The sequence below is a fragment of the Polypterus senegalus genome, chromosome 10 (assembly GCF_016835505.1).
Source record: "Polypterus senegalus isolate Bchr_013 chromosome 10, ASM1683550v1, whole genome shotgun sequence".
NCBI lineage: Eukaryota > Metazoa > Chordata > Cladistia > Polypteriformes > Polypteridae > Polypterus > Polypterus senegalus.
In genome coordinates, this window is record NC_053163.1 from 152,728,108 (window position 1) to 152,744,224 (window position 16,117).

Consider the following 16,117-nt stretch of genomic DNA (forward strand, 5'->3'; position numbering starts at 1 on the left):
AAAACCTTTTTATGTTTAAAGACGTAAACAACTGCATAATTTTCGAGAGGGATGTAGCGGTAGCTGCAGCAGCTGCGCAACAAAACTCGATTGCACTTTTCTAGAACGCATGCGTGCTTTTGCAATGCATGATGGGCGACTAAACTTATTTTGGAAAAATCTTATATTTGGTATTTTTTGTAATGAATTGAAAAAAATGGGTCGATTTTATTATTTAAATTGTATGATACAATCGAGAAATGATTTTGAAACTGATTAGGATTAAGTATAAAAGAACCCCGCCACCCCACGTGACCCTCTTTCTCTATCGGGCCGCCATCATGGAAGCCAGCCGTGTGCAGCCTATCAAGCTCGCAAGAGTAAGAATTGCTTTATAATTTAAATTGCTTCTTTACGAATGGAAGTCTTTTTTTAAGAAAATATAAAACAAGGTTTCAGCATTTATGAAAAAACTGACTAATAGTTGGCGAGCATTTTAGAAACGGCCAAACGCTCCATGTGCTGTGTCGCGTGTTTCAAAATGTCTTGTCGGCCAGGAAAAATGTATGCGCAGGTTGATGATAGTAAACCCAGTCAAACTAACAGCGGCGAGAACATCGTTCTTCTATCCGAAATTTCCTATTGTAAAGGATCCTTCTCTGACGTAGAGACGTCTCCGTTTGTTCAGCATATTGCTGTTTTTGTCGCCTTTAATTTGTCTGGCAGTTAGGCAAATCGTTAAAGTGGACAGGCTGGTTATCAGTTCTTTTAGAATTAAAGTATAGTGAAGAATCTTTTTGTAATTGAATTTCATTCAAACGTAGCGGATATATTATGTGGTGGAACAAAAAGATGGAATGTTAAAGATGCTTATGTAAACATGTATGTAGCGCCTTTCAGAGCTGAGCATAATCCGGGCGTGTCTCGCCATCGTTTGGTAATTTGAGCATTTTATTCTGCTTGGAACATTAACGTTAGCTGGTTTATACAAAAATGATTAATCGTTTTATTTTTATACTTGGAACTTCAACCTAATCTGGTTTATAAAGAGAGTTTTCAGTGGGTGATGGAGCGACATTCTGTTGGCCTGCTGACCACTGTAATAGATATTTAGCCTCTCTTTGTATTTTTATTCCTCCGTTCTTTTCTATGATTAGGACAAGTTTACGTGGATGATAGAAAGTTAAACTCGTAGCACTTTTTAATCAAAGTTAACCGTAGTGTTGTAACCATATCCGTAGTTAAAATGTTAAAACATTACATTATCCAAGAACCGTGTCTTACAGCTAACATCCAAAAAAATGCATATACCTTTAGAAAGTAAACCAGCAGTTACAACTACAAAGTGTGACTTAAAAACAAGTGAGTAAAAAGTCTGAGTTTAAGACGTCCTAATTTCGGAGGGTTCATGAGAAAAGTAATATACCTCAAAAAGTAGTACATAATAAACAGGAATAACATCACGTTTGAAATAATAAAACGTGCGCTTCAGTTTAAATGTTTATAAAGTCCAAATATTCACGATTTTTATTAGAAATTTGTTGTTCACTCTCAGGAAGGGGTCCATCAATGACTCGATCCCTATTTAAAGATCAAAATTGCATTGTATACGTAGTCACTGACCTTGAAATAGTCTAAATATCTTGCATGCTTCTGTTTGATTTGTCATTTTGAAACTTCTGCAAGTAGCTGTTTGAGGGCTAGGACCACTGGTTTATTCCTCTATTATTGCCCCAAAATTCAGTGCCTGAAGGTTGCAAATGAACGTTGAAACAAGTCTTGTGGACTGATGAAGTCACACAGAACAAGGTATGTTTGGAGAAAAAAGACGCCGAATTCCAGGAAAAGAGCACATCTGCCAACTATTAAGCATGCCTGTGGATTGATCAGGCTTTGGGCTTGTGTTGCAGCCAGTGGCATAGGGAACAGGTTATTAGTAAAGGGATGAATGGATTCAGATAAATAGCAAATTCTGGGAGCAAATGTCACACCATCTGTTTAAAAAAAAAAAAAAAGCTGAAGTTAAAAAAAGGATGGGTCCTACTTTAAGATGATGCGAAACTCGCCTCAAAATCTACAATGGAATATACCTCCAGAGGTGTAAGCTGACTGTTTTTCCTTAGCCATCACAGCCCCCTAACCTAAACATCATTGAAAATATGTGGGTAGATCTCAAAAAGGCTGTGCAAGCAAGACGGCCCAAGAGTCTTGCAGCGTTAGAAGCCTTTTGCAAAGAGAAATGGGCAAAAATACCCCAAGAATTGAAAGACTCTTAGCTAGCTACAGAAAGTGTTTACACGCTGTGATACTTGCCAAAGGGGGTCTTAGTAAATATTGACCATGTTGGGTTCCCAAACATTTGCTTCAGGCCCTTTTCATTTTTGGGGGGTATTTTGAACCTGTGAATGATGGAAATAAAAATCTTGCTTGAAATATTAAAGGGATGTGTCATCTTTAACTTTATGCCTTTTGGTAATCCGTTCATCTGCTAACTTAATTATTCACAGTAACGGACATTTTAAGCAAGGGGGCGCAAACATTTGCATGGTACTATAACATGTAAATGTGGACAGCTTGTTCAATGATAGATTGTTTTCATCGTTTTGAATTTTGCGGATGTATAGGTAATGTCTTTCACCATCCATAAAATAAATTTGTTTTTCTAACTAATTGATTTTTTTTTAAACAGGTAACCAAAGTCCTTGGAAGAACAGGCTCACAGGGGCAATGTACACAGGCAAGTATCTACTGATTTTTCTGCTCTTTTTAAAAATGTTAAACTATCCATACCAAGGGTCATCCTTGTTGAGTTAAAAGCTTATATTGATTCTGACAGTTAGAGGTAGAATTCTATTTTGAGTTTGCATCTGGTTGTCCTGGTGATTGTTACTTTATCGTACAGCTGAAACACCTTATCTACAGAAACAAAATTCAGGTTCTGTAAATTTCCTTGCACTTATAGATTGGCTGGTGGTTGGGGGATGCTCAGGATAAAAGGTGGAAGTCAAATTCACCTTCCAGATGGTTGCCATAAATGGAATAGATGCCAAAGCCGAAGAATAATTTTTTCACTTTCAAAAGATATACAGTGGGGGAAATAAGTATTTGATCCCTTGCTGAATTTGTACGGTTTGCTGACTTACAAAGAAATGAACAGTCTCTAATTTTTATGGTAGTTTCATTTTAATGGAGATACAGAATATCAACCAAAAATCCAGAAAAAACACATTGCATAAGCTTTAAATCGATTTGCGTGTCATTGAGCGAAATAAGGATTTGATCCCCAACAACCCAGGCATAATTCTGGCTCCCACAATCAATTACAGATGCTCCTGATCAAAACTCATTGTGTATAAAGCGCACCTGTCCATAGAGTTTCTTCTGTTCCAACCCCTCCACCTCCATGGGCAAGGCAAAAGAGCTGTCAAAGTACAGCCGGGGCTAGATTGTAGACCTGCACAAGTCTGGAATAGGGATACAAGACCATCAGCAAAAAGCTTGGTGAGAAGGTGCCCACTGTTGGTGTGATTATTTGGAAATGGAAGAAATATAACATGACTATCGATTACCCATGGTCTGGAGCGCCATGCCAGATCTTGCCTCATGGGATGAATGATCATGAGAAAGGTGAGGCATCAGCCCAATAGTACATGGGAGGAGCTTGTTAATGATCTGAAGGCAGTTGGGACCACACATTATGTATTTTTTTTTTTGGATTTTTTGGTTGATATTCTGTCTCTCTCTCCATTAAAATGGCACTAACATAAAAATTAAGAGACTGTTAATTTCTTTGTAAGTGACCAAACTTACAAATTCAGCAAGGGATCAAATACTTATTTCATGCACTAGTCCAGGGCTGAATTGCTTTTCCTGTAGTATTGCAGACATGCTGTTTTGTCAGACAATTAGCACAACCATCTGAATATCTCACTGATTGGTGTATCGTCAGTAGAATGGCCAATTGGAATTGCGTCATTCAATCGTAGTGGTTTGTGAAGGATTTAATTTACAGTTGGACCAACCTGAGTTCTTGTGCAGCTGAGGTTTGCCAACTGTGAGGTAGCTCAAATCTTTTTTAGAAAATAAATTTTCATTGCTTTACTCAACACAATTTAATTAGTATTTTAAAATAACACCCTTATTTTACGGTACATTTCCATCAGGAGCAAACTTGCCTAATTTCATGGTGGCATTCGTGTTAATGCCTTTACTCTTTTATCTTGAATAAGCCAATAGAAAGCAAAGCCTGGAACTGGTTAACTGTCCAGTTATCAAACTGCAACCGGGAATAATTTGCTTACATTCACATTGCACATAAAATATACATTTAGTTATATTTAAATTTGTATGTCCGATCTCATCTTGGAGAAATGTGAATAGCAAAATCAGAATGATGTGCATGTTTTCCTGAGGTAGAAATGGTCAAGCCAGCAGTCCTGTCGTCTCATTTCCACACTTAAAATTTTTTTTTATTTTATAAATGGTCATGGTAGAGACGATTGTGCCCAAATGTTTGTGTTGCTTTTAATTTCTCTGTTGTCTTAATGAACTTATAGTTTCCACTGAAAGCACTTTTCAATAATTGATGAATGTCAAAATGAGCACTGCACTATGTTCCACGAGTGTGTGTGTGACACATTTTTTAGTTTTGCTTAGTGGGCCACATTCAAGGTAGATGCCTGTAATAGTGTCTGATTTGTCTTGCTTGCAGAAACTAACTTTAGAGTATGAACCTGAATTGTAGCTTTTACTGTGCATTTGAATATTTTAAGTTTACAGCAGTCCTTGTTTTCAAGTTGACTTGTGGAAATTAATATAGGTGATGAAAATAAAGAATACATTAATTTGGTAAAGTAAATTACAACTGACTAATGTGTTTAAATGGCAACACCAGAGAAAATGGCAGTTGCACCCCGTCATGCGCTACAGAATCTACAGGTTTTCTTGTTACCCATATCTGCTTGGCAAAACCTGAATATAAACACACGCCAAGGAGTTTGCAGAAAATTGGGTTTTTTATTTTTAAATATTGGTTGGTAACCATACAGCCACTTGTGATGATGGAATGAGTGTGGAGACTCCCGATTGTGCCATTTAAAATGAAATTCCAGTTACCACTAGTTGAGTGTGTTATCTCGCATTCCATTAAGCTATCCTGGCATTATGTAGAAAAGGTGTTTGTAGTGCAAAACTGCACACACAGTTCAGGAAAGGGGTTTTCATTTTGGTTAAGAAAATTTCCCATTATGAATCTAAAGGAGAAGGTACTATTGACTGGAGACTTTTCCTGTGTGTGCAGTGAGGTTGCGATGTTTAACTTTATACCGCCTATTGGTAATCTTGCACACTAAACCAAAGTTTAGTAACTTTTTAGTTACTAAACACAGTGTTTTGTCACATGATAGGGTGTTCTAATTAAAACCTCTTTGTCTGAATTAATTTGTACTGTCTACTTTTGATTTTTTTTTTTTTTTTTGTTCCTATGATATAAAATAGGTGGTAGTCTTGAATATAAATGCCAAGCATGTTATCACTGCTGCTCATCATAATTTGGGATGTTGCAGAATTACTAGAAAATGCTATAAACATATCTTAATTTTTTGAAACAAAACTTCTTTACTAGTAACAGTGCAGTATGAGCGTAAATGTTATTACAAGGTCTAGGAGCCTCCTTGTATAACTTTCCAAGTGTATGAATTGTTGCCATAAATTTAATTTCACAACAACCAATTAGTCTGCACTCAAGGTTATGTTTAAAGGTTATTGCATTGAGATTTTTGTTTGGTTTTATTTTTAACCTTTAAGTTAAAAATAATCTGGTTTAATAGGGAATGAATAGGGCTGACTCAATTTTTTTTTCCTGTTTAGCTCAGTGTCATTTTTAAAATTAACATTATCCCAAATTCTCTGTAGGTTCGCGTTGAGTTCATGGATGATAGCAATCGATCAATCATTCGCAATGTAAAGGGTCCTGTGCGTGAAGGTGATGTGCTTACTCTATTAGAGTCTGAAAGAGAAGCCAGGAGGTTACGCTAAAAGGTATATTTTTTCAGCACTTTTTAATGTACTTGACACCCCATCCCTAAGCTTTAAATGTTGTCTTCTCTGTTCTGTACAATAGTAAAATCTTGGTTTTACCTTTTAAATTTAACATTTTTAGATTAATTTACGCTTACTCTTTTCTACATCAACACTTCATTGTATATGTTGCACTCACTTTGTAGTTGTTAATCAAACAAATATGAAAGTACCACTTCTAGAAAGATTTATGAAACATGTGATTTTAAAGTTTTTGGTCTATGTTTGAGTTTTTGAAATCTCACTTTTATTTGTTCCATCCACCTGTTTGGAAGGATTACAGCCCATAGCAAAAAGGCTGTGTCAGTTTTGGAATTTTTATTTAAGCAAAATTCTTAAATAGAAAACGGTTCCTTTGTGCATCATTGCATCTTTTTTGGGGGGGGGGTGGGGCATAAATTTTACTTTTGGGGGAAAATTGACAAACTGAGTAAGATGGGATTATAAGTCTTCTATGAATATATTAAATGGAGCTGCTTAATGGTAACATGGTGGTGCACATGATTGCAGTTTTTATCGATTAGCAAACATGTTTCAAGTTAAATTGGTTTGGGGGGGAGGCCTGATTTAAAAGCAGCCGCTGTGAATCAACTTTGGGGGGAAAAAAATTGATTCAAAACTGTATTACCCTGATCCCTTGCATGTAAGTGCCTACCTGTCCTACAACCTGTTTAATAGGAAAATTAAAGCATTAGTGGTTTGAAACTGAATTTTTTTCCCCCCCTTTTTCTTTGCAGATTATGGGTGTCTCAGACTGCCGATATTTACCTGCTCCCAAACTCCTGTGTTACTGTCAAAATGTTGCAAAACACAATTGTACAGTTTTTGAACTTAATAAATGATTGGATCTAATAGGTTTCTATAAAATGTTTTTCTTTTCCATTATTTGCTGTTTTCTGTATTCTGCATTTTGAGCAGTGGGTTATTTGCTTAAAAGTAAAAAAGGTATACACAAGTTCTAGACAAACACTTTATTTTTGTAAACTACATACAGAAATGATAAATACATATTTAAATGGCTACACAGTGCATAGATAGAAATGTTAGTGCAGATTTGGTCACTTGATTAACTTTATTTGGGCACATTTCAAACTGCTTTAAGAATTATACTTGCCTTTTTTTCTGAAAATCTGGTGCAACATTTATATTTTGAAATTGTTTTTTTTCTCATTTCCATGGCAGGGTAGAGAAGAGCCAAGCAAAATGACAAAGGTGTCATTTTGCTTGGCTCTTCTCTACATTCATAATGGCTAACACGGTACAACACATTAGTACTACATGGCAGGGTAAACATTTATACCAGAATTTTGCAGCCGTCTTCCAAATTTTTTTTTTTTTTTTGTCCTTTTTACTTGCCACTTAGTTTGTAAGAATGGTTGAGAAAGACTTGAATGTCATGTTTTCATAGAGAATGAAATAAGTTTGTACAGCACAGCTTGTATTATATCAGTGATAAATGATTTTAAAAAATGTCCATCTTTATTATATATATATATATATATATATATATATATATATATATATATATATATATATATATATATAAAAAAAAAATTTTACTCCAGTCATACCTTCCATGTCGGTCATCGGATTGTATGCTCAATGTGTAAAACATAAGCATTTTTTGTTAAAATGTTAAATAGATACTTCTAGAAAAATCGATGCACCTCATAAATGGGAAAGGCAGGTCACATGGGCATGACATTTTCAATTGAAGATGGTCAAGAGTCAGTACAAAAATTTGATCCAGTATGCCTTGCTTTTTCCTGTCTTATGTGTGGATATTATTTCTGGTAGGATCTGTTTAACACTTTTTTTTTTTTCTTTTCAAAAATGCATTTGTATTGCCTGTTGTGGGTGTACACCTGGATAACTGATGTGAATTATGCAACATGACTTGGTGTGGGGTTTTTTTTTTTAGTGGTTTCTTAACAACAAAATGGTCATCTTTAGCTTGTATTATGTCAAACATCTCTGCTCTGCATGAAAAAATGACATTTTCTGCAGCAATCAAAACAAACTACATGTGGTAAGCGACATACAAAAATGTGGAGTATTCCTTTAAAGGAAATCTTAAGCAAGATCATGCCTGTCTTTACGCAACAGATGAAAGTCTTTGGTCATTTTTGTTTATTACCTGGCCTTTTTTGCTTGCAGAATTGCACTGGGCATTTTCATGTTTTCTTCTTTGGAAGATTGTGTATTTAAACAACATTTTCACAATTGTTCGATCATTGCACCACATTTTCCAGTGTCTAAACCTCAACTACTTGGCCTTTATTTGGATTAAAGGTGGAAGAACTGATGGGTTTCATTTATGCTGTTTGCAGCCACTCAACCAAACCCAACCCCCCACCCTTGGTTTCCACCATGAGTATTATAATTTTGAGCAAATGATAATACTGGTATTATATAACAACTTGTTTATAAAGATCTTTACATGTTGTGTATGTTTAATTTCATCTGAAGGAAATGTCTTCTGTCCAGTCTCCAAACAATTATTCTTCATCCAAAACAGGCTTTCCTGGGCTGTTGGGACTTGTGGATGTAGTCTTTGGTGTTCCCTGTATGTACAAAACAAATAGCATGAACTATTGAAGTTTATAAATGCAAGTCTTGCTTTATTCTAAGTAGTCATTTCACATTTAGGATTGACTGTCTCTCGATCTTTATTTTTGCATTAACTAGCTCTTTAGGTCTGTCAAATAGCTAGCAAACTATTTTGAATCAATAGGTACGTTTACAAACTAGTATGTTTTGTCAGTTGTTAGCCATGGTCAATGATAGTGTGGCTGTACGTTTCATATACCAAACAGTACGGTTAAAGTGTTGCTTATTGGAGCAAACTCCTTCTGTATGTACACTAGCTTTGATTCCCAAAATTAGCTAGTGGTGTGTTTTTTTTTTAAATGGAAAATTTGCAGAGTCCACCAGTATCCCAAGATGCTTTGGGAGGCCAGTGAGAAATCGCAGAGTTGTACCAGCCACTGCTGTAAGAGGATGTCACAACCCCAGTTTACATTGTGCATGTGCAGATTTTTGACAAGTGTGTACTGTAAATACACTTCACCTCACACATAGCACTGCCAATCTGCTTTATTTTTAATTAAAATATTTTGTATACATTTGATGGCACAACTTATTTTTTCTTTTTTTTTTGTAGACACTCCACTAAACAGTACAATATTGCCATACACAACTTTTATTTCAGGGATACATTAGCTGACCACAATTAAAAATGTCAACTAAGTGACCTTTCACTACAGCAAGCAATTTTCCTGTCCTTTTGAAAAGCATCTGCACTTTAATTTATATGCTTATCGATCGCATGTCATAACTAAAAGCAAAGCAGATAGATACTTTTATTAATCCTGAAGGGAAATTCACAAATTTTGCATTTTGATTTCAAAAACCATGCTTCTGTTGTGTCAAAACCAAATGTGATCAAATGACCAATCTTTCAAGTGGAGGGCCAAGGAGCATCAACAGTTATGAAGGGCAGTTTATAAAGCAGGGGTTCTGGCTGCCAGTTCAACATGTGGGAGCTGACTGAGTAAATCACTTTTTCATTCTCTGCTGTCAAAAGGGTGAATAAATACTGTGTTATTGAGCGTATGAATAAAAAGCTACAAAGACACCAAGTTCAGTTATACCAACAAATGTTTCACTATATGGACTATTTAGTTTAAACCACACCTTGAAAATTTACCCCATGGCTTGCGTTAAGGTGTGTAAACATTTTCATTAAAACACAACACATACTTTTTGCTGTTTCATTAATCGCTCTGCAGTCTCCATTGGTGAAACTTGTTCGCCTCCAGATCACAGAAATGTTAAGAAGTGAAACGCCTCTTACCCCAAACTATAGATGCCTCTTGCCCCGCCTCTTAATGCTGATTGGTCATTTCTTAACATTTAGTTGTGGCAAAATTAACGTGTGGCCTTAAATGAAAATGCAATATGTTTGCTTTGCTCACAGTGCAAATTCCATTTGTATGGCATTTTAAGCTGACAAGAAAATTGCGTGCCTCGGTGAAAAGCCATCAGTCATGTGTTTGGTATGTTTTTAATGATGACCTGTGCCAAAATGAAATGCACAGGCATAATTATTACATTTCAATGTTAACATGCTGGATTGCATTTTATTTTGACAAGAATAATCTTCTACAACTAGAAGTCACGTAAGGTGACATTGGCTTAAGTCATATTGTGTACCTTGAAGGATACAGAAAATTGCTTGAATGTCATATTTAATCCACACAGCCATCTAAGGTTATCTTCCAGAATTTTTTTTTTTTTCCTTACATCCAATGTTGCTTAAATTATTTTTGATTACTAAACTCTGCCCTGTCAGAAGTCATGTTTTTTGTTTTAAATGTAAACTGTCCCGGCCAAAAGAAAACATTGTTGAAGCAAATCTAAATTCAACTTAATTTGATTCATTTGGGAAAAAAAAACCCACAAAGTGATTTGGAGCAAATCTGTGCCTCCCCAGAGTCCTGTAAATACCCTTGGCTAGACGAACGGGCCTCTGCGCCGATACTTACGGCTGCTTGACTTTTGGTGTAGTTCATGTGGGCGTAGAGCAGCATTGCAATGTCATTGTGAGCCGCCTCAAGTGCGATTGATAGCGCAGTGCTGCCATCCTGGGGGGAAAAAAATAAAAAAACAAAAGAAATGAGGAGAGTGAGAGACCACCCAGCTGCTCTGCAATCCCCAGGAGTTTTATGCACACCAGTTACACTGACACAGCCCCGAGTCAATAGAGGACTTCTCCATGTCTGAACCGTATCATTAGACAATATCTGCACGACAGCGTGGTGTTCCCACCAGTGCTGGACATCTGTTTACAACTTAACGCTCCATTAATTAATGTTACGCATTCCAGTAATCGGACTATTACTGCTGCACAAATTTCTTATTCTAATCGAACCCTTGACACCAAATGACCGCAAAACCACCGTTGCTTTTTAATGGATTAACTATAGTAGCTGAAAATAATGTGCTTTTCTGTGTACAGTATAATTACAAACATTTCCAGACAAAAAAAAATGGTACTCTGGAAAAAATCCAATCCGGATTTAGATCCTGTTACAACATCGAAACAGTCTTGTTAAAAAGTTTACACTGATGACCTAACTGCGGACACTGGAGATTCTGCTATTCTTGCACTGCTGGATCCTGCCTGTGAGTTCTTGATAACCCTGGATCGTGTGATTCTTATACCCTGGCTTCAACAGTTTGTAGGTCTCCAAATGGTTTAAATCATAACTAAGCAATGGGAGTTTTTCTTTTCACTTGGGTGAGTTCTCATTCACTTTAGCCTCTCTTACTTGCAGGGTTCCATCCTTGGCCCAGTTCTCTTTCTGATATACAGGGTGGCCCATATTTATGTTTCGATACTTTTCACGCAGTAGTTTAAATGCTACAGCCTGTGAAAAGTCATAAAGTGGCTTTGGTGGACCACGCCATGGAGAACAGGGGATGAAAAAACATAGAAGGTTCTTAATGTTCATGTTCCATTATGTTACTTGATAATAACATGTACAGTATATATCTTATATACTGCGGTGGGTTGGCACCCTGCCCAGGATTGGTTCCTGCCTTGTGCCCTGTGTTGGCTGGGATTGGCTCCAGCAGACCCCAGCGACCCAGTGTTTGGATTCAGCGGGTTGGAAAATGGATGGATGGATATCTTATATATAAAGCAGACTGTAACAATCTGGCGGTCTTGTATGTATGTTATCATCCAGGTGATGCTCGAAACGTGTCTGGTGTGCTCCATAAAAGCAACCAACAGTTTTATCGTACAAAATCTGCAGTATTATTTGTTTTGTCGTTTAATATTTGTTTATGTAAATTACAGTTTTCATCTTCAATTATTCTTACTGTAACAATGTTATAGTGGTAAAATTTGGAAACAGCCTGTTTCTCACATGGACATCTTTATGTGGCATGTTAAAGGGTGGGAAGTCCTAACAACCTTTTATATATTGGTTAAAGATGGAAAAACGAAAAACACTGAATATAACAAAGCACTTCAGTGAACAATACAAAGACATTTGTGAGTCTTCATTGTTTGTTAATTTATTTTTATTTTTAAAGTTGTGCTTTTTTAATAATTTTTCTCAAACAATTAAAAAAATGAAACTTTATTTTCCCCCCTATGCAACACCAGGTATTTCAGCTACTGTGTGTATGTGTATATATATATATATATATATATATATATATATATATATATATATATATATATATATATATATTTATACTAGGGGGTCACCCCCTACTCACTTCGCTTGCCAACCCTTACTTCATGATGTGTGTACAGGGGGTGGATGTTAATTGCAAGTAGAACTTGTATTTTGACGCTTGTGACGTCAATTACTTTCGCCAAAGATATGTGCATTTTTATCAATGGGGCGGGACTGCAGATGTCTGGAGCTAGACTCTGTTGGCTTTTATTCTTGTTTGGCGTTAAGAAGTTCCTTCTCAATTCCCACCCCACCCAGCATCCCAGTTGCTGCTTTATTTGAGAGTGGCAGATGGATCTCGTCTCCACCCGCACCACTCGCCTCTTATTCTACGGCCTTTGGGACTCACGCTGTGTCTCCTGCCAATTTGCCAGATTTTCACAACATCGTTGCTTTTTGGGTGTACCTTACATGACCTGCAGGGATGGACTGGCCATTGAGACTTAAGAAAAATGTCATGTGAGGAAGTGGAGGTATTGAGTGATTTAGACATTTTAGAGAGAGAAGTGCTGCTCTGATTAAATAAGCTGAAATCAAACGTATCAACAGCACCAGATAATATTCACCCTCGAGTGCTTAAGGAGGTTAGTGAGTACAGATAGAAACCCTTGGCATATATTTTTTAGGAAGTCACTGCACACTGGGGAAATTCTAAAGGTCTGGAAAATGGCAAATATTATCTCATTATATAAAAAAGGTGATCAGGCACATCCAAGTAACTATAGGTCAGTAAGCTTAATGTGCATGACAGGTAAATTCAGTCAGTCATTTTCTAACCCCCTTATTCCTGGACAGGGTCGCAGGGGTCGGTACCCTGTACAGGGTGCCAGTCTGTCATAGACAGGTAAATTAATGGAAGGAATTGGTAAAGATAAGATTGAGCAACACATGGCAAGATGAAGAGTTTAACTGAAAAGCCAGCATGTGTTCAGATGAGGGAGGTCATCTTTTACTAACATGCTGGAATTCTATGAGGAAGAAACAGAAGGATACAATTAGAGTGGGGCATCTGATGTTATTGACCTGGACTTTCAGAAAACATTTGATGAGGTGCCATATGAGAGGGTGGGCATCAAACTTCAGGATGTGGGTGTTCAGGGTGTGGTGTGTAGATGGGGGTCAGAATTGGCTCAGACACAGGAAACAGAGGGTGATGGTGTGATGAATCAGAATTGGGTAAAGTTAAGAGTGGTGACCAGCAGGGGGCAGTGCTGGGGCCACAAAAGTTACCCCATTAAATAAAAACAGTGATCGGGCAGATCCAAGTAACTATAGGCCAGTAAGCTTAACGGGCATGACAGGTAAAGTCAGTCATTTTCTAACCCAGTGTATATTTTAATACATACAGTGCTGTGAAAAAGTATTTGCCCCCTTCCGGAATTTTTTTTTTTTTTTTTTTTTGCATGTTTGTCACAGGGTGGCACGGTGGCGCAGTAGTCGCAGTTAGGAGACCCGGGTTCACTTCCCGATTCCTCCCTGCGTGCAGTTTGCATGTTCTCCCCGTGTCTGCGTGGCTTTCCTCCCACAGTCCAAAGACATGCAGGTTAGGTGCATTGGCGATTTTAAATTGTCCTTAGTGAGTGTGCTTGGTGTGTGTGTGCCCTGTGGTGGGCTGGCGTCCTGCCTGGGGTTTGTTTCCTGCCTTGCACCCTGTGTTGGCTGGGATTGGCTCCAGCAGACCCCCGTGACCCTGTAGTTAGGATATAGCGGGTTGGATAATGGATGGATGTTTGTCACTCTCTAATGTTTCAGATCATCTAACAAATTTAAATATTAGACAAAGATAACCCAAGTAAACACAAAATGCAGTTTTTAGGTTATGATTTTATTTATTAAGAAAAAAAAATATACAAACCTACATGGCCCTGTGTGAAAAAGTAATTGCCCCCTAAACTTAATAACTGGCTGTGCCACCCTTAGCAGCAGCAACTGCAATCAAGTGTTTGTGATGACTGGCAATGAGTCTTTCACATCGCTGTGCAGGAGTTTTGGCCGACTTTTCTTTGCAGAATTGTTGTAGTTCAGCCACATTTGAGAGGTTTCCGAGCATGAACCGCTTTTTTAAGGTCATGCCACAGCCTCTCAATTGGATTCAAGTCCGGACTTTGCCCAGGCCACTCCAAAACCTTCAAAATTTTTTAAGCCATCCAGAGATGGACTTGCTGGTGTGTTTTGGATCTTTTCATTGTCCTGCTGCCCAACCCAAGTGTGCTTCAGCTTGAGGTCACAAACTGTTGGCCGGACATTGTCCTTCAGGATTTTTTTGGTAGACGGTAGAATTCATGGTCCCATCAATCACAGTGAGTCATCCAGGTCCTGAAGCAGCAAAGCAGCCCCAGACCATCACACTACCACCACCATGTTTGACTGTTGGTATGATGATCTTTTTCTGAAATGCTGCGTTACGTTTACGTCAGATGTAACGGGACGCACACCTTCCAAAAAGTTCAACTTTTGTTTTCTCAGTCCACAGAATATTTTCCCAGAAGTCTTGGGGATCATCAAGTTGTTTTTTGTCAAAGGTGAGACGAGCCTTTATGTTCTTTTTGGTCAGCAGTGGTTTTCCACTTGTAACGCTGCCATGCATGCCAGTCTCTTTCTTATGGTTGAGTCATGAACACTGACCTTAACTGAGGCAAGTTCTTTAGATGTTGTTCTCGGTTCTTTTGTGACCCCTTGAAGTCGTCGCTGCACTCTTGGGGTAATTTTTGTTGGCCGGCACTCTTGGAAAGGTTCACCACTTTTCCATGTTTTCTCTTTTTGTGGATAATGGCTCTCACTGTGGCTCGCTGAGAGTCCCAAAGTTTTGTAACCTTTTCCAGACTGATAGATGTCAATTACTTTGTTTCTCGTCTTTTCCTGAATTTCTTTAGATCGCGGCATGATGGATGCCTTCCTTTTTGGGATCTTTTGGCCTTCTTCACTTTGCCTGACAGGTTCTATTTAAGGACTGGCAGTAATCAGGCCTGGGTGTGGATAGTGAGATTGAACTCAGCTTTCCAAAAAATGTGATTAACCGCAGTCACTTCATGATTTAACAAAGTGGGGGCAATTACTTTTTCACATAGGGCCATGTAGGTTTGGACAATTTTTTTTTTCCTTAAATCTTTGAGGGCTGAATATTTTTTTCCAAAACACACAGTTTCTGAAAGCAATGGTTTCATACAGAAAGCAACGTAAAACGTCTGTTGCTGCATGCTGCGGCTGCCAGTTTGCCAAGAATGTGCGGCAGGCTTGCTGCCAGGCTGGCTTCGCGTGGCGGCAGCAGCGGCCACGGTCACAGTGCATTGCAATCTGATCATTGTTAAGTGGCAGTCCTCCTGGCGAACAAGTGCCACAGGTGTGTCAGCTACATGAACCTGTTCAGCACCACGATTAGCTGGGGACCAGTAAGCTTAAGGTGGAACCTCGTATCAAAATCGGAGCCCGACAAGTCATAGTCCAGTTCAGAGATAATAGACAAAACTTTGTCCACGGAGTATTTTGCTTTACCCATTCGCTTTGATCTCTCGCCATTATGTCAGTGACATTTTTGCCGTTGTTTGCACCTTGCTACTCACATGAGCGCCGGAAATCTCGGTCAAAGCATTGAAGATAACTTTCCTTCTAGCAATGAGAGTCCAACTAAAACATAACAGTTGGTTTTGTCACCGATTACAGGTGATTACCATTGTGAACTCCTCCTTTTGACAAAAGTTGACATCAGCCCAGAAAGAGTTAATAAGCTATGTTATATGGGCTGGAGACGGTGGCACGGGAGACAGAGCTGGAGGTGGCAGAGTTAAAGATTGGGTGTGACAAGGACG

General features: G+C 38.1%; 2 protein-coding genes across 3 annotated transcripts in view; one reads left to right on the forward strand and one right to left on the reverse strand.

Annotated features, from left to right (window-relative positions):
- Window positions 1–267: 267 nt before the first annotated feature.
- Window positions 268–6,913, forward strand: rps28 (ribosomal protein S28). The gene is made up of 4 exons (XM_039767091.1): window positions 268–359; window positions 2,669–2,716; window positions 5,893–6,018; window positions 6,795–6,913. Exons 1-3 carry the CDS (start codon window positions 321–323, stop codon window positions 6,013–6,015), a joined length of 210 nt encoding a protein of 69 aa, XP_039623025.1. The 5' UTR covers window positions 268–320; the 3' UTR covers window positions 6,016–6,018; window positions 6,795–6,913.
- Window positions 6,914–7,868: 955 nt separating this feature from the next.
- kank3 (KN motif and ankyrin repeat domains 3) overlaps window positions 7,869–16,117 on the reverse strand; it is a 126,355-nt gene continuing 118,106 nt past the window's right edge. For both annotated transcript variants that reach the window (XM_039767087.1, XM_039767088.1), the window contains exons 11-12: window positions 10,605–10,703; window positions 7,869–8,621 (exon numbers count right to left, since the gene is read on the reverse strand). In XM_039767087.1, the coding sequence (XP_039623021.1) occupies window positions 8,556–8,621; window positions 10,605–10,703 (165 nt within the window). In that variant the 3' untranslated portion in view covers window positions 7,869–8,555. The remainder of the gene's footprint in view (window positions 8,622–10,604; window positions 10,704–16,117) is intronic.

Coding starts and splice junctions, on each gene's coding strand:
- rps28 (XM_039767091.1), top strand. CDS start 321: ATGGAAGCCAGCCGTGTGCAGCCTATCAAGCTCGCAAGA. Junction 360..2,668: donor AGCCTATCAAGCTCGCAAGA/GTAAGAATTGCT, acceptor TTTTTTAAACAG/GTAACCAAAGTCCTTGGAAG. Junction 2,717..5,892: donor CACAGGGGCAATGTACACAG/GCAAGTATCTAC, acceptor AATTCTCTGTAG/GTTCGCGTTGAGTTCATGGA.